Genomic DNA, 20836 nt, shown 5'->3' on the forward strand with positions numbered 1-20836 from the left:
GTCTGGCGCTCGCGTCGTCTGTTCGGCTCTTTGCACCTCGCGAGTCTGGACGTCTCCACTTGCCGTAATCTCGACGTGTAAAAACGGGTGCTACGCTGACATCGCACTAGCGTGGCCGATCTCTATGCTTCTAGACATTTCAGACTCGCGGCTAATCATTCCGAGCATCGGCGACGCGGATTTCACGACCAAGATTCATGCGCGGAATCCTCGGACATGCGGCTAAGCCTTTCAGCACTCGGTGTTTCGTAATTCGTGACGAAGCACATCGCGCATGCAATCCTCAGACACGCGGCTAAGCATTTCGCGCCTAGGGAGTCTCCGACTCGGCAATCAAGCACATCACGCCCGGACTTCTCGAACCCTCGCAGCAGCATTTTGTGCATTGGCACCTCGAACTGTGTGAATAAGCGCATCGAGTGTCGACTCTCTGAGCCCGCGACTAGGCATTTCAAGCGTTGGCACCTCGAACTGCGCGAATAAGCTTATCGAGTGTCAACTCCTCGAGCCCACCGCTAGGAATTTCGCGCGTCGGCCCCTCGGACTGCGCAGCTAGGTACCTCGCGCGTCGGCCCCTTGTATCTGCGGCTAGGCATTTCGTACATCGGACCCGCAACTAAGCATATTGCGCGTTCACTCTATTATAATATTGTCACAATAGCTCGCAACAATATCTATCATACCACTCCTTCATAAAGAGAACCTCATCATGAGCTCTCTTCACTAGGCCCCTTGGGCTGGCACAGACACCTGGCCGCAGAAGTGATTGAGGCATCATACAAAAGTACAATTCTGGAAAGCACCTAGCAGCTGCAAATCTATCACTGCCTTTCTGATCTTAAGTTCTACAGCCATTGTCAAGTAAAGATGACTTGGGAGGCTGCCGACATTCAGAGCCTTCATTCAGTAACATGGTCAATTCTACCAAAAGAAAAAAAAAATTCCTCACTGATTGTACTGGAGGCTGCTATCAATCAGGCAGCCTGTGGGTACAGGCTCCCTGGATATACACTGGAACTATATTCATGCCCACACAGAGTTCTGCACACCACTTGGTTTGAAATTTAGGTACCATGCTCTTTGTAGAGCAGCAGCAGCAAAGAATGCCCTATAAAAAGAAAAAGGGGGGGGGGGGGGGGAAGCACACCAGACTAGAGGCCACATGTACAAGAAACCCCACATCACAAAACACCCCAAAGACTACAAATTTGGTGCCTTTTAGAGAACTAAGGAGAAGGTAAAACTTTGAGAGCCGTTTTCTCAAAACTGTTTTTCTGCCTTTCTGCTCAGTTTCAGGAGCTGATTTCTTTGTTACCATTTAACATATTTTGACTCCGTTTTTTTTTTGTAACGTTCCTTGGGCTACAGTGCAGGTCGTGACATTCTCGCTTTTTTATCTTGACCTTTTGTAAGTTTACGATATGGCTATTCGTCTACCCCGAAAGTGCACTTGATGCAAAGGTAACAAAATATGGCCCTCCAAAAAATTTGTGTTGCGAAAAAAGAAAAATGCAAGAACGTCACGACCTTCAGCCCACATTTAGCTATGCAGTCAATACTTCACAAGCCTTCTATCACATTTTTAAGTTCCCCAGGCTCTCCAGAAAGTTAGAGGGTGAAAAATTCTGCTCAGTTAAATTGAATAAATGTTCTCTAGATATCACTCTGAAACTTTTATGGAAGCATCAGGGAGGCATTCTAAACATTTGTGCCAATTTTCATCAAAATCCATGAAGAAATAGGAAGTTGATTTTTAAAGCCACGTACCCCCTTAAGCCTTACTATGCCCTTACTGATGGGCCCCGTCTGAAGCACCGGGATGGTGCTCTTTCTGGCAGGGGTTGTGTTATGGTGGGAAAAGAGAACAAGGTCCTCGACGATGAAGACAACGAAGTGGTAAGAGCCTCTCGGGATTCTCGGCAGCTATTTATATACGCTTAGTAAATACACCGTGTAAATAGTTTTATACCCGTGACAATATAAACTTTGCCCAACTCTCTCGTCTTACTTGTCTGCGTGTTCTCCTTGTCTGGTATTTGACATGCTTAATGTTTTCCACGTTTTCTGCTGTTGGAGAATTGCGAAGCAGCGCCCACGGTTTGTTCTGGTTCCTCCGTGGTTGCCTACATGCATCGTTCCACCAGGGAACATGCTGCTAGGAACCCATGCCACTCGTTTGAGTAATACATTTACAGGCAAGTATAAAATAAGTATATACAAGTATATAAGTATAAGTATAAAAGCTGTAAAATATGTAACAGCATCATCTATGGTTATACCGGACATCTCAGTCCGCATCATGTGACTAAGAGTTCGGTACCGTTTTCAATCGGCTGAGTCAACCCTCCAACGAGGGACCTGGGGGGGAAGTTGATTTTGTTTCGGTGTACTTAGAATTATTGGGAAGTGGTCATTCCCATACGGGTTAATAAGCACATTCCATTTAAGATAGGGTAAAGGCGTCGGCGATAAGACGCTAAGATCTATGGCAGAGTATGACTTGTTAGCCAGGTTAAAATACCAACAAATACCAACAAATCATAACCAACTAGCCCAGCTGTCCATACTTAGTAGTAAAATACATGGGCTCTTTCGTATCTAAGAGACATGCTCCAGAGGAAAAAAGCAGCTGTTCAATAACGCAACCTCGTGCATCACAGCATGAATTGCCGCACAAACTACTGTGTGCATTAAAATCAGCAAGAATCAGATAGGGCTCTGGGAGCTCATCTATCAATGATTCTAAGTCGCATCTGTGAAGCTGATAATGTGGTGGTATATACAAGGAGCAGATGGTAATGAGTTTATTTAAAAGTACGGCTCGAACGGCCACTGCCTCAAGGGCCATTTGGAGCTTCAAATGCTGACATGCTACACTTCTATAAGCAATGATGGCTACACCGCCAGATGATGTGAGAGCATCCTCGCGGTCTTTCTGGAAAGTCAGGTATTGTCGGAGGAAGTTGGTGTGTTTGGAAGTTAGATGTATTTCTTGCACACACAGCACTTTAGGACTAAACTTACAGAGAATTTCTTGGACGTCATCTAAGTTTTTTAAGTCCTCCGATATTCCACTATATTATGTCGTCCATGTTGAAAAGAAGAAAAAAATTGTGCTGTGTGTCTCAAAAGGGAGAAAGTGACTTACTTTACAGAGCCTTTGTTAGGCCTTGAAATTGGTGTTTTGTCTTTTTTGGAGCAGTCAAGAGAACCTCGCCGCTCCTTCGACGCTACCTGCGCCGTTTGGCTTGGACTGGTGCCCATAGCCTATTGCGAGGCACTGGACCCCCGCTCCAGAGAGCGATGTGTACGTAGCGTAGACCATCTCAAGTGACGAAGTCATTGCCCCCACCAGGCCGGAGGTCGACAAGACCCCTGTGGCCTCTGCGGTGCCCTGGCTGCTGCCGGAGCTTGAAGAGACCACTGGTGTGGACACTTTGAGAGATGGCAGGGCAGCATTGGCTGCTCCCACCGTAGGGGCGGGTGGCATTAGCCTCAGCACGCTAGGCGTGGTCCGGGCTGCCGCCAGAGGTCGTTGTTGTGCCGCCTCCCGTAGCATCACTTCAGCAAAAGATGTTTTCAGTAAGAATTACAAGGAGATCCGTTGTCGTGCTTCACGGAATGTTATATTCTCCTTAACTTTTACAGTAATTATTTCCTTTTCTTTCTTCCAGGCTAGACAAGCTCTGGAGTATGCAGGGTGACTGCCGTTGCAGTTCGCACAACGTACCTCATCATTATTGCAGTCGTCAGCAGAGTGACCAGTTGTGCTGCACTTTGCGCACATAAGCTGCCCTCGGCAGCTCTGGGATGCGTGACCAAATCTCTGACATTTGAAGCAATGTCGCGTGTTCGGAATATAAGGTCGAACATGAAGTTTTACATAGCCGGTTTCAAGAGTCTCGGGTAAAGTAGTTGAACTGAAAGTGAGTATTAAATACTTCGTTGGGATTTCATTGTCATTCCATCTGATTTTGATGTGCTGCACTTGGATTACGCCTTGGTCCTTCCATCCATCCAGGAGTTCTTCTTCATTCAATGTCATTAGGTCTTCATCTGATACTACGCCTTTGACTGTGCTCATAGTTCAATGTGCGCTCACAGAAACAGGGATGTTACCAAAGGCTATGAGGTGTGCGAGTCTGTTGTATTGTTCCTTGTCTTTTAGTTTGAGGAGCAAATGCCCACTTGCCATCTTTGTTATCTTATAACCAGTTCCAATGGTCTCTTTTAGGCACTTGACCACAAGAAATGGTGAAATTGCTCTAGCTTTTGTAGACAATTGCTCACAGTGAAGGACGTGAAATTTCGGGAAAGTTTCTTTGTTTTTGGGCCACAATAGCGAGGTTGCGTCGGTGCATACCCCTTTTCGAGGCATGATCGGTTGAAAAAGGGTTCGAGGATCCCATGGAAAAAACTGATTTGTTCGGCAACGGCATCTGCCACCCACCACGGAGCCCAACAAGGGGATGTGGCAGAATATGCAAACAAGTCTGCACAGCACCGGCAGTATGCTGTTACTATAACACAATGTGGTATACCCAAGGTAGGACAGCCACACCAGGTTAACCCTTGCCGCCAGGAAAAGTCAAAGTGAATGGAAAAGATGAGAGGACAGGAAAGATTAAAAGTAGAAGAGAAAGACGAAGATGAGGGTAGAGAGAGATAGGAAAAGGCGACTGCCGGTTTCTTCCAGGTGGGTCAGCCTGGAGGTGCCGTCTATGTGAAGCAGAGGCCAAAGAGGTGTGTTGCTTCCGCCGGCGGGGGAAGGGGGGTGTCTTAAAAGTCCAAAAACCCAGCATCGGCTCAACCCCCAAGATCTCCCTTTCCCCAGACACGGCTAAGCCGCGCACGGCTACACGTGGGAGGGTCCAACCCTCGTGTGCTCGGGTATGTGGTGTTGGGAAACACACCAAATGCCTGCTTACGCAGATGCCCCTGCGGGGTGTTTTAGAGGTAATCTGCCATGTGTGCAAATAGTGGGAATGCTGAGATGGTGTGGCATCAGTTGCACTGTATTCCTATGCCCGTTGTATTGGAGGTTGTGCAATTCTCAAGTTTTGGAGATGCATTAAAGCAAGAGGCAGACAAACAATTCATTCCCCGCTACTGGTGCATTTAGTGATGGCGTCGTTGAACTGCAGGTGACACTATCAGCCATGGGGGCAGAATGGACGTGAAAGCATAGCTGGCTTTCCTTCATACCACTGATGTGAAGATATCATCAACACAGTATGAAACCGTATCTTTCATCACCGACAAAATTAATCTTTTTTCTTATTCAAATTTGCTTTCCGAATGCTCGATAATTTTGCAGTCCCTTCCATGCGAGAAAGATCCATCAACAACTATACTCATTTGTTTAAAAGGTTGACTTTCGTTATAATGAAATTCGGGTGTAACGAAGCAAAATGCCGATTTTACTGACTTTGTTATATTGAAGTTTAGCTGTATAGGAAAATGAACTAGCTCAATAGCATGGTGCCTTTTAACAACAACACTGTGGTTGTTAATGAATGTTATCACTTTCTCAATGTGCAGTAACAACAAATGTAAATGGCACAGGAAATTCTTTCTTTTTATTTGTTGTGGGCCATGGTTCAACACTTGTTTGGCACCTCCAAGCAGAGCATACAATGCTTGTTCAATTTCTGCAAATAATTCTTAGCGCACAATATGTCTGAATTGGGCTGTATCCCCACTTAGTAAGTGCAAGACTGCACCACATGCAGTAGCCTAAAAAAGGTTGTCGCAATGTTTAACACAAACTGTCCTTGTTTATGGTTCAGAGTCAGTAATGTCCTATTCTGCTTTTATTTAAAAAATGAGTAGAAAACTGAGCAAAATGTGATTCATAGGCTTCTTTGTTTGTTAAAGACTAGAAGGTTGTAGTTGTAATTTATATCGTAATCCAACGTGATTATGGCAAGCGAATATACAGTCGAACAGTTACCCGTGGTTCACAAGGAGATGCCTATCTCATTAAGACAGACATCACAATCCCTGTGTTGCCAGGCAAAGGCCTCGAGCAAGGGCTTGAGGTTCTGGTTAATCCACTCTGTCGGGTTCGCCTGCGGGTGATAGATAGTTGTCTTGCAGTGTTTAATGACAAAGGCAGCACACACATCCACGAAAACCTTGGCTGTGAACTAGGACGCATAGTCTGATACCAGCTCCACCGGAAAGCCAAACCAGTTGAAAACCTCGATAAACTTGCCCCAGATTGCACATGCAGTTAACTTCTGAAGGGGAAAAAATTCAATCCATTTCAAGAAGTGATTTATGATAGCCAGGAGAAAGCCTCGCCAGCTTCTGAGAAAGGGTCCCATAATGTCATAGGCCACGATTTGCCAGGGTCGCTGACTGTTGTTTGGCTGCACGATCCTGGGGCGTTTGCCTACACGAGGCTTCATGCATGGGCACGTGTGGCGCGAGTGGGCATACTGAAGAGTGTCACGCTTCATGCCTGGCCAGGTAGCACTTTTTCAAAGTCGTAAGGCCACTTGCATGTCTGGCCAACCGTGAGTAGTAGAAATAGCTCAGTTTGGCTTTCCTTAGACTGCAGAGTACCAACATTTTGAAAGACTCCTAAGGAGCGTTTTCAGATGGGATATAGGGCAGGAGAACTCCACGAGCATCAAGCAGATATGTATCCAACATGCCCACAACAATATCAGCTATGTCACACTCAGTGTCAACAGCACTAGAAGCTGTCTGTGTGTGCCCGATGGCATTGCTGCCCCGCTTGTTTAGGGAGCTAGGCTCTTTGAGCTCGTCAACAATTTGTCGACAAAATGGATCGCTTTTAATGGAGCCTTTAGTAGCTCTTGCTTGCTGAAGACGATATCAGGGGAGGCAATGGGGTCCACATCCTCTCCTGAAGCTGGCTATACGGCGATTGCTTTGAGGTTGGGGATTGCGCTGTTCGAGCCATTGGAGAGACAAGCTCCGGTCTCTAATGAGTGCGAATTGGCGCCATTTGAGTCATGAAAGACAGAGGCTCCGGTCTCTATTAAGTGCATGGGGTTTGCACTTTTCGAGCTATTGGAGACAGAGGCTCCAGTCTCCACTGAATGCGTGGGATTCACGCCTTTTGAGCCATTGGAGGCTGAGACACCAATCTCTACTTGGTGTGAATGCTCACGGGAGTGGCTGACAGGAGGGACAAAGAGCGAAATGGGTGCTCACAACAAGACGCCCGCCAGCATATTTGAACTCTCTCTCTAGTAGAGCACAACACAGTTGTACTAGTACAGTGTAAATGCCCTGCACGCAAGATGGCCTGAGGGCTCATGCAAGTGCTTAAGCCTGACTATATGTCCCCGCAACAAAGGGTACTCCTTCACCAAAAGCACAAAGAGAGCAAAAAGAAGGAGCAACTGGCACTTCATCCGTCCAATGCGTGCCTGACTATGAGGGGCCAGTAAACAGCAGAGAGAGGAGCTAGATTGCCGATCTGACAGGTGCAAAAAGCCTCACATGACCGGCGAACAGATCAATAGAGGAGTGGGATGGCTCACGCGCACTGAACGTATCGCTCAGGCGAGCATAAGGCAAGCGGTAGTCGGAAAGCATGGCGACATTATCTGCTCAGTGGGATGGCTCATGCTCAACATTGTCTACCAGCTGTGCTCTGGACAAGGAGTAGCTAGCGAGTGGTTTTGCACCAGCAGCGAGGCAGGAAGGCTTAGCTGTATTGCACTGGACATCGAACTGTGCTCGGGACCTTTTTGCTGCTACATGCACCATTCAATTTGTATTGTAGTGAACCACACAAGAAGATGCCAAGCTGTTTGTGGTCACGATTCAATAAAAATAAAAATAAAAAGTTGAGATCAACAGTCGTGGGAATCCTCCTGTCCCATGATGTTAGCACACACAGCAAACATCATGTCGCGCACAAGTGCCAGCTGGTTCGGGGAGAAGGGGAAAGCTTTCTTCTCGCGGGCAGTGCACAGGGAATCACAAGCACTATCAACGTCACTGGGTGTGCCATGTAAGATTCCCCTACCATTGCCCGAGTCTCTTTGGTCACCAACAAGTGGCGAGTGCGGAAGGTTTCACCACCCCTCTCGTTTTCTCGCATGTGGTTGGTCAACAACGTTTTGCCGTGGCAGCCATACCCCAATCGGTAAGTTGGAAACCCTTCTTTACCTAGCGTATTATTCACTTTGAAGGAGCCTCAGTGATGTAAACTACAGCTAGTAGGCCTGCTCGAAGTGCTGGTTGCAATTGTAATAAGTAAATTCTTTGCGAGTGTGCACATGGTTGTCGTCCATTGTTTCCTCGAGCTTTTACTTGACTGCAGTTGATGATGGCAGGCGTGGGCCAACAGCAGTGCATGGTGTGCCAAGGTGTGGCGCCCCTTGGCCGTCCCCCTTATTCCTACACAATTTGTAACAGAAGTGAAATAAAATCATTACACTGGCCTAAATTAGAGGCTGATATGCATTGCCATATTCCATGTTTGCTGACATAACCATTGTGCCGTAACCTAAGTAATAAAGTGAGTAAGCCTACAAGCACTGGGAAAATATTGTTATACCTTCTTAGTATAGCTCAGCATGCAATATGACACTTGCTCAGCAACACTTTTTTGGATACTGTAAGTAAACCTGTTCATTTTAAACAGTGCTGCAATACCTGAGCAATGCAATGAACAGCTGAGGAAAACATTACCTTATTTATACACGTAATTTGCTAACTTTCTTTCCCGGGTCTGGAAATGAAAGAGGGATACACAAATTATGTGGAGATTTACGCCATTACTCGATGCAGTTTGGCGCAACAGCTAAGGAGCTATATCCTTCGCTCAGTGCAGCTTCACTGTTACATGCATTCAATGTGTAAAACAATGCTGGCAATGGCGACCACTTTCTTTTTTTTTTTGGCCATGTTATTTCTTGCTGTTAAGCAGCTTGGCCTTGGACGTAGTTAACCTTTTCTCACTTCTATGCAATTTACAGCCACATTGCAGCCACGCACACTGTGCAAAGTGCCAACAAACATGCTAAGCATGCATTGCATGCCGTGCTGATGGGCTTGTGCAGAACGGTGCATGATGTGCAAATATAAGATTACAAATTTTTTTTGAAGCCTGGATAATGAAGTGGAGGTGGACAAATTATGGGAGTACATGCAGCGGAGGAACATTCAGTTTCATTCAAACCTGTTGTTTCCTTCAACTTCCCAAAATTCCTACCCCTTTCCACGCAGTATATTGCTAAGAACTTACAAACACCCAACTGGATTTGTTTCGATGTCACAACCAAGAAATGCCTGTAGCAGAGACACGAACAAAGGAACCTACTCCCTGATAAGCTAGTCTCGATGCCTGGTTGTGATGAATGATTAGCCACTGTGCCGATACCATGGCAGGTTATGCTGATATGAAGTCTGAGTGTACTGAAGGGCTGCGAATGATGGGTGTAGCACCACGTGCACATGGTGGCACAGCTCCAAGCACAGTAGAAATGATGAAAAAGAGGGCAAAGCTACAAGGATGTGGCAGAGGCAGCACATAATTGCCAATACCTCTGTTCGTAGAAGACAGGTTTAAGAACATTTTGTTTGAAAATAATAATGATAATAATGATAATAATAATAATAATAATAATAATAATAATAATAATAATAATAATAATAATTAGCCTGTTTTATATCCACTTCAGGACGATGGCCTCTCCCCGCGGTCTCCAATTACCCCTGTCCTATGCCAACCGATTCCAACTAGCGCCTGCAAATTTCCTAATTTCATCATTCCACCTAGTCTTCTGCCGTCCTCGATTGCGTTTCCCTTCTCTTGGTACCCATTCTGTAACCCTAATGGTCCAATGGTTATCGAATCGGCGCATTACATGACCTCTCCAGCTTCATTTTTATCTCTTGATGTCAATTAGAATATTGCCTATACCCGTTTGCTCTCTGATCCAAACCGCTCTCTTTCTGTCTCTTAACGTTATGTGTAGCAATCTTCGTTCCATCCCTCTGCGCAGTCCTTAACTTGTTCTCAAGCTTCTTTGTCAGTTTAAAAGTCTCTGCCCCATATGTCAGCACTGGCAAATTGCACTGATTGTACACCTTCCTTTTCAATGATAATGGTAAGCTTCCAGTCAGGAGCTGGCAATGTCTGCCATATGCAATCCAACCCATTTTTATTCTTCTGTGAATTTCCCCCTCATGATCAGGGTTACCTGTGATTAATTGACCTAGGTAAACATACTCCTTCACAGACTCTAGAGGTCGACTGGTGATCCTGAACTATTGTTCCTTTGCCTGGCTATTTATCATTATCTTTGTCTTCTGCATATTAATCTTCAATCCCACTCTTACACTCTCTCTGTTAAGGTCCTCAAACGTTTGTTGTAACTCATCTGCATTGTTGCTGAACAGAACAATGTCATCGGCAAACCAAAGGTTGCTGAGATATTTGCCGTCGATCTTTATTCCTAAGCCTTTCCAGTTTAGTAGCTTGAATACTTCTTCCAAGCATGCAGTGAATAGGATTGGAAATTATGTCTCACTGTCTGACCCCTTCTTTATAGGTATCTTCCTGCTTTTCATGTGTAGAATTAGGTAGCTATAGAACCTCTGTAGATATTTCCCAAGGTATTTACGTAAGCGTTCTGTACTCCTTCATTACGTGATGCCGCTATGACTGTTGGTATCTCTACCGAATCAAATGCCTTTTCGTAATCTATGAAAGCCATATAGAGAGGCTTATTATGCTCAGCGGATTTCTTGATAACCTGATTAATTATATGAATGTGATCCATTGTAGAGTATCCTTTCCTGAAGCCAGCTTGTTCCTTTGGTTGACTAAAGTCCAGTGCTGCCCTTATTCTATTGGAGATTATGTTGGTGAATATTTTATATAATACTGGTAGTAAGCTAATGGGCCTATAATTTTTCAATTCTTTAATGTCTCCCTTTTTGTGGATTAGTATAATGTTTGCATTCTTCCAGTTTTCTGGGACCCTTGCAGTCAATATACACTTTGCATAAAGAGCCGCCAGTTTTCCAAGCATTTATGTCTCCCCATCTTTGATTAAATCAACTGTTATTCCATTTTCTACCACTCTTCCTCGTTTCATGTCTTGCAAGGCCCTTCTAACCTCATCGCGAGTTATAGGTGGAGTTTCTGTATCCTGTTTATTACAGTTTCTAATTGAGGTATCCTGACTCCTCTGGGTACTGTACAGGTCAGTATAGAATTCTTCCGCTGCTTTTACTATATCTTTGAGATTGTTGGTGATATTACCCTGCCTATCTTTCAGTGCATACATCTTGGTTTGTCCTATGCCAAGTTTCTTTTTCACTGATTTCAGGCTGCGTCCATTTTTTACAGCTTCTTCAATTTTTTTCACGTAATAGTTTCGAATATCACTTATCTTTGCCTTGTTGATCAGTTCTGACAGTTCCATGAATTCTATTTTATCTCTTGAATTGGACACCTTCATTTTTTGTCATTTCTTATTAGGTCCTTTGTTAGTTGGGAGAGCTTGCCTACTGGTTGCCTTGGTGCCTGGCCTCCCACTTCTATTGCTATCTCTGAAGCCAACCTAGTTACAGTTTCATTCATTAGCTCTATGTCACCATCATCTCTCTGTTTTAAGGCTGCATATTTGTTTGCAAGTATCAACCTGAATTGGTCAACTCCCTTACTGCCTCAAGAATGACCTGTTACTTCTTGACCAATTTTGCTCTTTCTCTTTTCAAATTGAGGTGAATCTTAGCCCTCACTAACCTATGATCCCTGCACTTTACCCTACCTATCACTTCTACATCCTGTATTATGCTGGGATCAGCAGAAAGTATGAAGTCAATTTCATTTCTTGTTTCACCATTAGGGCTCTTCCAGGACCACTTTCTGTTGCTACACTTCCTGAAAAAGGTGTTCATTATTCGAAGCTTATTCCTTTCTGCGAATTCTACCAGCATGTCTCCTCTAGCGTTCCTAGAATCGACGCCATAATTGCCAATTGTTTGTTCACCAGCCTGCTTTTTCCCCACTTTTGCATTGAAGTCGCCCCTTACTACAGTATACTGAGTTTGCACTTTTCTCATCACTAATTCAACATCTTCATAAAACTGGTTTACTTCCTCATCATCGTGACTGGATGTTGGAGTGTGGGCTTGTACTATTTTTAATCTGTATATACCTCTTATTAACTTTGATTACGACTACAGCTACCCTCTCATTAATGCTGTAGAATTCGTCAATGTTGCCTGCTATGTCCTTATGGATTTGAAATCCTACATCGTATTGCTTATCAAGGAGAGCTCTATAGCAGAGGACACAACCGTTATTCAGCAATGTATAAGCCTCACCAGTTCTTCTAATCTTCACTAAGGCCGATGATAATCTTGATAATCGATGATGATAATCTCACTAAGGCTGTCGAAAATATTAGTGAGCAAATGCGTATTCATACCAAATGCATTTCGTGTATTTCACACACACACACACACGCACGCACGCACGCACACACACACACACACACACACACACACACACACACACACACACACACACACAAACACACACACACACACAAAAAGCTCCCTTTCAGGACCAACAGCAGTGAAATCATATTGACTAATGGTTATACCTGTAAACCTTGATATAATGAAGTTTGTAAAATTGGCAATTGGTTTTGTCATATCCAAATTTTGCTATATTGAAATTTGACCTTTTATGCAACTAAGTGCAGTCACGGAGGACTTTTTTCTTACCAAGACTATATTTCCCAGCGAGTATTTCCAAATTAATGGCCTACTGGAAAAAGTAAATACAAATGAGAGAAAAATTAATTTATGAGTTGGCAATGGAAGGTACGGTTTGATGCCGTGTCAATATCTTCACATCGGTGGTACCAAACTAAGTCACAGGGCACACGATTTGGGAGGTGCATTCGCAAGCAGCCACTTGTTACTGAACTATTTGACCATCTGCATCTGCAGAAGTTTCCATTTATCGTCTCAGAATTCCTTCACAGCAGAGTAAGATTTTCGTTATACATGTATTGAAATCATGTATAAACACACTTTATTATATTGAAGTTCTAAATACAGGGTGTTCTATGGACAAGAAGCTATAAAATGTTAGATACTTTGTTATATCGAGAATTTCGTTATACTGAAGTTCATCATATAGAGGGTTTAACTGTACAGTTCAGTCTACTTTTAACGATATCATGAAGAACGAAAAATCTGATTGTTATAACCGATCATCGCTATATATCTGGACTGCCGTAAAAAAAACCTGTTGAACATACCTTTGTAGCTCTGAAATCAAATTTGCCACTTGCGCTAAAAAATAGACATTCTGTAATGTAGCCTGTGAAAAATAAAACATTCACGTATACGTCTAAACAGTGTATCAACCATTAGGCACGCTGAAATAGAAATCAGCAGTAGCTTTTATGGGAGTTTCAGGTTCATAACTTTGGTGTCCAACTGCTGCGCTAACACTAGTGGCAATAATTAAGCGTGCATTAATGACTTGATTGATGACAGTGCACTTCGCATGAATATCAGGCTCAGTGTCAAAGATGGGTCATTGTCAATCTTGTCGCCCTCGTCGCACAACGTTGCCGTCTGTCATGACAATGACCGCCCCGTCAGAGATCTCTTAGCATAACGAGGCATCACTATCTGCACTCAGAAACTCCTCGATCGAAGCACCACCTGTTCCATCGTCAGTAGCGACATGCTTCCAGAGCTCGGTAATATCAGTGGCTTCCACCGTGCTGGTTCCAGGGGTTTCACCCAGGCGCACAAAGCCCACCTTTCCCATTGATCGGCATGGCTCCTGGTTGCAGCCGTCATGATCCTGGTGCTCCTTTGTAAGCTCAGACTTCGAGACTTGCAAAATTTGCAGCTTGTCTTAAGCAATACAGCATTGCATTTTGTCAGCGCAGCCTATCAACTGGGCTGTGTGCTGCAGCTTCCGTAGCGCATTTTCATGCTTGCTGAGAAGGGGGCAAAGGGTGGGTGCCACATCACTTCTTGCTTTTCTTTTTTTTTTTCTCTCCTCACGTGTAGCTCCATCGTTGGCGTCGCGGACGTGAGGTAGCAGGCCCCATCTTGTGGCGTGCTGCGCCAACTAGCGATGTTCTGTGACTTTCGCAATCGGCACATGGGGAAGACGCGGTTAATGGGAGCAGGTACCAATTTGCATAGGCCAATTTATCGCCCTGTCTCGCCATCATTTGTTTAAGGAACTTAAGAATGCCAATTTCACGATTATTCTGCACGAAAAATGCCATCCAGAAGTCAAGATATTGATCATTATAACTGATATGCGGTGAATAACACATCATTATACAGTCAAACATTGATATATCAAACACGGATATATCGAATTATTGCGTATATCGAACACTTTCTATAGCGCCTGGAAAATCACATGCATTTTTTATTTTTTATATTGTATGGGGTGGGACGTAAAATGGATATATCGAAGTCTGCCAACCCAGACCACGTGCACTCCGTTGACAGGCAGTGAGCTTTCCTGCAACACCCTCGAAGATAGAAGTGGCGCGATGGGCGTTTCAGACTGCTGCGCACTATAGCTGCACACATCAATCCTGCCGAGGGCACCATTTGAATGTAGCTGCGTATGCATGCGGCGGCTTGGCTAGTTCGACAACGTCAATGATGCATTGCACAACGTTGGCATTGCATTTGTTGCACTGACTCCACCTCAGTGCAGTGCTCTGCACTTGCCGCACCTCACGAGAAGTGGCGGTTTGCATCCACAACAGGGTGTCTACCAAGTTGACATTTCCAAATTCCCCGAGTTTTCCAGGTTTTCCCTGAGTGCCGTTGCGAAATTCCCGGAGTGATGCAGAACTATGTGTTACGTCAAGACGGGCTGAAACCATATCGCCAATGCTGTCACTCTCTAGTAAGCATATGAAAAAAAAATTTAAAGAAAACCGACTTAATCCAATTTGAATACTAAGGAGTAGTGTTTATGTTATTCAAAGAAAGAATACAAGGGAGGGGTTATTAAAATGCACAGCAAATAAAATGTCTTCTAAAAAAATTGCAAATCAAGTTGGACATTCTCTAGTACAAATAAAAAGGAGATGCATACAGAAGCAAATATTTTCGAATATGAGCTATTTCTATCAACTGATAGCTAGCTCAGTGGTATGAGACCCGAACTTTGTCACAATTGAGATTCTCAACAGCTCGTAAGTCAACGTCAACTGTCCTGACATACTCTAGGCTCGCGAAAGACGCCTCAGTGTTGTGTTTCACTGCTTTAAAGAGTTTATTTTGGTTTGGATGAGGGACACCTGCATCTCGGCGTCAGCCAACACTTTGTTTTTTGAGCTCAGGCTCCTTCAAAAAAGTGGTCGCATACTTAATTCCCCGTTCATTCCTCAGTGCGTCGATCTTTTCTGTTCTCTTTCTCCTTTCATCGCGTGTTCACCCCATGGACCATTTGAAGAATACTCTTGTCAATTTACAGTCAACGTCCAATTTTCCGGATCCCCTAGAACTTCCGAAAAATTAGGCAGTCCGAAAAAATAAATCCGTGTCTTTTACTGCCCTTAAGGGCTCAAATCGACACAGGCACGTCTGAAAAAGCTCTGAATGCCTGTCGGTGCACTTATTAGGCATATCGCTGCTCCTACTGTGACAGGTGAGGGCGGGTGCACACGTGTAAAATGAAGGAATACATACCGTGTCCCGGGACAATTGCCCCTTCCTACGCTTGTTACGCTTCACCGCGTCACAACACTGTACTGAGGCGAAACTGATTTTCGGGAACCAGCATTATGCAATGCGCCGTGCTTTCCGAGCTTCGAAGCCAAAATTGTTGCTGACAGCGGAGAAATGAAGAAACACGGCACCGAACGACAAGAAGCTTAATAGCGAACGTCGAAGCAGCTAGGCCTAGCATTGCCGCAGTGGTGGCTACGGTTGCCAGCGGATCTGCGTGCGAGAGCGCCGGTTACAGGCGGCGAGGTAATCAAAATGGCAGCAGTGGTGGCTTTGATTAATGCCGTTTGGGACCTGCGGTTATGGCAAGACGGGCAGAACATCGGACGGCGAAAAGATTTTGCATCTGAAATTTCAGACGTTATGATACATTGACTCTATAGGGTATGCGGTGGTGCCGCAAAGCCGTCCAAATTATTGGGAATCCGGAAAGTCGGTCGTTGAGTGTACACTGGCAACTCCTCCAGCCCACGACAGGGCGCCAAAGACGATTCGTTACAATTCCTGTCTGTTACTCGAGCCAGCATTACCGCGACTTTCGACCCTTTCAATAACATTACAGCTAATTTTCCCTGATAGAGGCACAAATTCCCTAAGTTTTCCCTGAGTTTTTCCAGACTACTCAAAATCCCTGAGAATTCCCGGTTTTCCCGGTTGGTAGACACCCCGCACAATGATGTGCGTGCTCACTGTGCTCACTCATAGATGCCTTGGCAGACCCCACTTAATACTTTGTTACTGACAGTGTTTCAAAATGCTTCGATTGACGAATGTGGAGGTCGCAGTAGAAGTAGCGGCCAAATGAAGACGCTGCCGAGGTTGATTTTGGAGGTGCTGATGTTGCCCCGCTCCCAACTTCAACTGAGGCTGTAACTGCTTTGGCCATACTACACCATTACTGCAGTGCGATAGAGGGCACCGGCCTATCGCTTGAGGATCGTTTAGACTATGTTGAGGACTCCGTGTTTAAGCACGCGGCTGCCAATAAGAAGCAGGCTACACTGCTGCAGTACTTTCAGCCAAATAAATACTTTGTGTGAAGCCTTCAAGTGAGTATTTACTGCGCCATGATTGGAGCACGATCGGGGATTGTCATTCGGAGTGCACGTTGATTTCTGCCGCGCGCTCACGGCAGACGTAGTCGGCACGACCTAGGCCAATTGCGCGCGGCCCAACCAAATTCGCACTACAATAAACGATGTCCGATCGCGCCCTTGGTTCATTGATTGATTTGCAGAAGCTTTTGACGCATTTTTTACGTAATTTTTTTATATAGAATTCTGGCTATATCGAACTATTTCACGATCATCGTGCTGTTCGGTATATCGAGGTTCGACTGTATGTTTTTTTTTCTCATAGCCTTAATGCATAAGTTGGCACTCTTAAGTGCCAACTACCTAACTACCTACCTACCTAACTGGTGTTAACAGACTGAGTGAAGACTAGGCTGGCCAACCGCTGAACGGACTTGGCCGTGATTGCTGGTGGCTTGACAACCATGCTGCAACCGCTCAATGTTTGCATAAACTGGCCATTCAAGGCAGAGTTTTCGCAGTGCTACACCGAGTAGATGGCCATGGTCAACCACGAAACAACTCTGACAGGGTGAGTGAAGTGATTGTCTTTTCAGCAAGTGTACAGTTGGATTCTGGATGCGTGGCTTCCTGTGTCAGTGGACACCACCGCAAAGAGCTTTAGTGTCATGGGGATATCAAATGCCATGGACAGTACAGAGGATGATCAGCTTTAGGAATGCGCTGATGAAGCGAACTTGTCCGACAGTGGTGAGAGTGCTGATGAGCTGAGCTTGTCTGAGAGTGATTAGCTTGAAAGCGGTCATAAATAGTGAAATAAAATGTTGATATCTGCCACCAGTTTTTAAATTATCTGACACCACAGTGGCACTACAGTGTGCTAATGTGTAGCTATAGGTCTGACTTGTGCGTAACCCACACCTGAGAGAATTTGATGAAAAAAATAGTGCGGATCTTACACGAGTATATACAGTATATCATTATATGTGGTATCCCTACAAGTGGACTGCACTGTATACAAGTAGCATATAGCATTAAAGCAATTTCGGCAGAGCTGCAGGGCTGGTAATTTTTAAGTTTTCTCATTGTGATGAGCATGCGACACCCCCTCGGGCATAATCTTCGTTGGTCCACCGAGCCTCGCGGGCCACCTGTCGGGCCAACGAACATTATGCCCGAGGGGGCATCACATGCTCGTCACAATCATTAGAAGCCTTTTAAATGCACCTAGGCAGATGAGGTGCGCACCTAGCGGTTAGTGGATATGTGGCAAATCCCAGACTGAGCATGGCCTCTGAGAATTTTAACATGCCCCAGGCAACACATAATTTCCGAGGTCATGCCAACGATCAGTGCTGGTTCTCAACATTCTAAATGTTGCATCATTTTCAGTTAGGTTTCTTTTATTTATTTTTTTCAATTATGCCTTTTGCAATGCATGCAGTTGTACGTAAAACAGTGTTCTGCACAAAGGCGGCTTTATACCTGCACTCTCTTAAACTAGTCTTTTTATGGGATGCAGAATTTTGCTGCAGTTGCCTTTCGGATACAACTCATATGAGACCCCTGTGCGCTTACTTTCTCACAGTGCTCCATGAACTCGGCCAAGTTGAGCAAAGTCTGGGTGATCTCAGGAATATCCTGGTCCATCAGGGCCTTCTGAAAATTCTCTATTATCTCCTTCTGGTCGTTCTCACCGAGACACACCCAACAGGACAAGAAAGCAGCGTTGAACAGGTCCCTGAGCAGAGCAACAATGAAGTTTGGGATAAAATAAAAGGTGGGAGGTCAGATTCTTGTACCCCAATACTGAGTATTGGTAAAGAAAGCTTACATGACAGTTTTGCGACAGGGCAAAGAATGATGAGAGCAAAACAAACAAAACCACAAAACAAAAGTTAGCTGACGAGGCCTGTAATGGTTGATAAGCATTAGCACTATAATTCATCCAAGCTAATTAATGAGTGGCATTAGAAATATGCGATACTTCACATTGGAAGATGGCACTTAAGTCTGCGAAAGAGGCCAAAGAAAAGGGTTCTAGATTTCGCTGTGGATTTTTCTAATGAGGGCTACCTTGGCAAACTCATAATTCATTCTGGACTGAGACAGTAGAAGAGTGAGAGAGTGTAAGCCAATGTCAAAAGTTGGCTTCACCTTTGAACAGTGTTACTCTACAATGAGCCAAACCCCATGGCATATCTGCCAACCTGTGAACTATACCATTCGTAAAAGTCCCACTGATATGAGAACGAGGAGAATAGTAGTGCCCATTTTTTATTGCAAGCTTGAGCCCACATTTTTTGAAGTACATTACATATGCACTTGATTAACAATGATTTACATTAGATGCAGCAAACAAGCAACAGCAAACTTGGAAATGCAAAGACTGATAAGCAACACATTGTTTATAGATCACAGTGACTTCTTCTGCAACTTTTCTGCTGTTGATATTGTCTGCTTCAGGAACTTGTTCGATTACAAATTTTCTTGAAGCAAGTACCATTTTTGCATCCTTTCCTTACCAGAAGTATTTCAATAAAAAAGTTGGACACCAACGAGTGAAACTTTTTCAGGAAGAGAGCTTATTTTTTATAAATCTGATGCAACATTAGTGAAATTGTAACATAAGCCCAAATATATACTTTCTGGAAAATTATGGAGTGTTGGCAGGTATACCATGGTCATCACATATGGCAGCAAGCATGCCTGTTTTTCAGGGCAAATACAGATTTACTTACTTTTAAATCGCATAATGATGGCACATTAGGAAGTTGGACACATATATAAAATACAAGGCATACCATTAAAAAAAAAAAATAGTATGCTCTCTTCAGGTAAAAAACAAATTGCTCCTGTATTCCTGCGACCGATCATGTTTGTGTAAACTTTTACGATACCATTAAGTATGGTTGAATGCTTGTAAACGTGGGCAAAAAGTGTGCCAACTGCTCTCACTTGGGGAGCTGGTTGTAACTGTGAGCCAGGGACCAACAGGAGCGAAGGGCTGGAGATGGTGAGGCTTTCAGAAGCTCAATGCTTAACCTCCTCAGCCATTCTAACCAGTCATCCTTGGAAACTCTTTTGGCTGGTGTCCATAGCTGGAGAACAATAGAGAGACATAATATTGTGAGGCACCCAAAAGAATTCAAAGACACTCATAAAAACTGTTTATGGTTAAATATGAGAAAGCAGCTTTATACAAATATACTGCGTCATGCATTGGTGTAGCCAGGCTTGTCAACTCCCCCTCCTGAAATTTTCGGACGAACCTCCTACCCCTTTCCCCGTTCCCCACAGAACATTATGTTTCATGAGGTCGGCTTCAAAAGAGAGACATGGATGAAAGGGAAAGCTTGAATGTGAAAGCAAGGTGAGGGCTAGTGGCGGTCCGAAAGATGGGGTTGTCGTGGGGGCGATCCCTTCTCCCATGCACAGAACATTGCGGCTCCGCTCATGGCGTGCCTCTGCCTCATTCTGGGTCGTGTTAAAGGGGTTGACAACTTATTTTCATGATACCAATTTTTTTTTAGTGCAATGGAAAGCTTACCGGTCAGAGTGTCTAATCATGAAGTGCTCATACAGAAAACACAGTGGAAAATTTTTTATCATAATTTTTCTTTCTGTAGTGAGAATGTAGTTGTTCACTGGAAGCATGCTGAAAATGGTGATAGGTGAGCGTGATAGTGATTATACGCCAGCATTAGTGGGAGGCAGACGACAAGTGCGGCTGTAGCTATGACAAAGTATTATATTGTTTATAAAGTCGATGTTGCTGCAATTCATGTTTTCCGAATTGTTAAAGATAATAGCTACATGTTTTAGTGGTTTTCTGTCGGACTGCTATGGTATTTAAACAAAACCAATCGGATCGAAAATGAAATTACGCCTTTACACGCAATACGGAGTTCAGCGTGTTGCCCTAGCTACACGTACGTTTTTGATTTCCAAAGCATAGAGTAATGCGCAAGTGTCTAATAATATACCAACTGCAATTTTAATAGATAATTATGATGTACTTTATAACAGTCGACTTACGTACAGTAATCTCATAGAATACATCC

At 44.3% G+C, this 20836-nt stretch overlaps 1 protein-coding gene across 3 annotated transcripts in view; it reads right to left on the minus strand.

Moving 5' to 3' along the window:
- Nucleotides 1–20836, minus strand: part of mTor (serine/threonine-protein kinase Tor) — a 388261-nt gene that overhangs the window by 154092 nt on the left and 213333 nt on the right. For all 3 annotated transcript variants that reach the window (XM_072287059.1, XM_072287057.1, XM_072287058.1), the window contains 2 exons: nt 19731–19873; nt 18351–18513 (listed from right to left, as the gene is read on the minus strand). In XM_072287059.1, coding sequence (XP_072143160.1) covers nt 18351–18513; nt 19731–19873 — 306 coding nt within the window. The remainder of the gene's footprint in view (nt 1–18350; nt 18514–19730; nt 19874–20836) is intronic.

This window comes from Dermacentor andersoni, chromosome 3, assembly GCF_023375885.2.
Source record: "Dermacentor andersoni chromosome 3, qqDerAnde1_hic_scaffold, whole genome shotgun sequence".
Taxonomy (NCBI): domain Eukaryota; kingdom Metazoa; phylum Arthropoda; class Arachnida; order Ixodida; family Ixodidae; genus Dermacentor; species Dermacentor andersoni.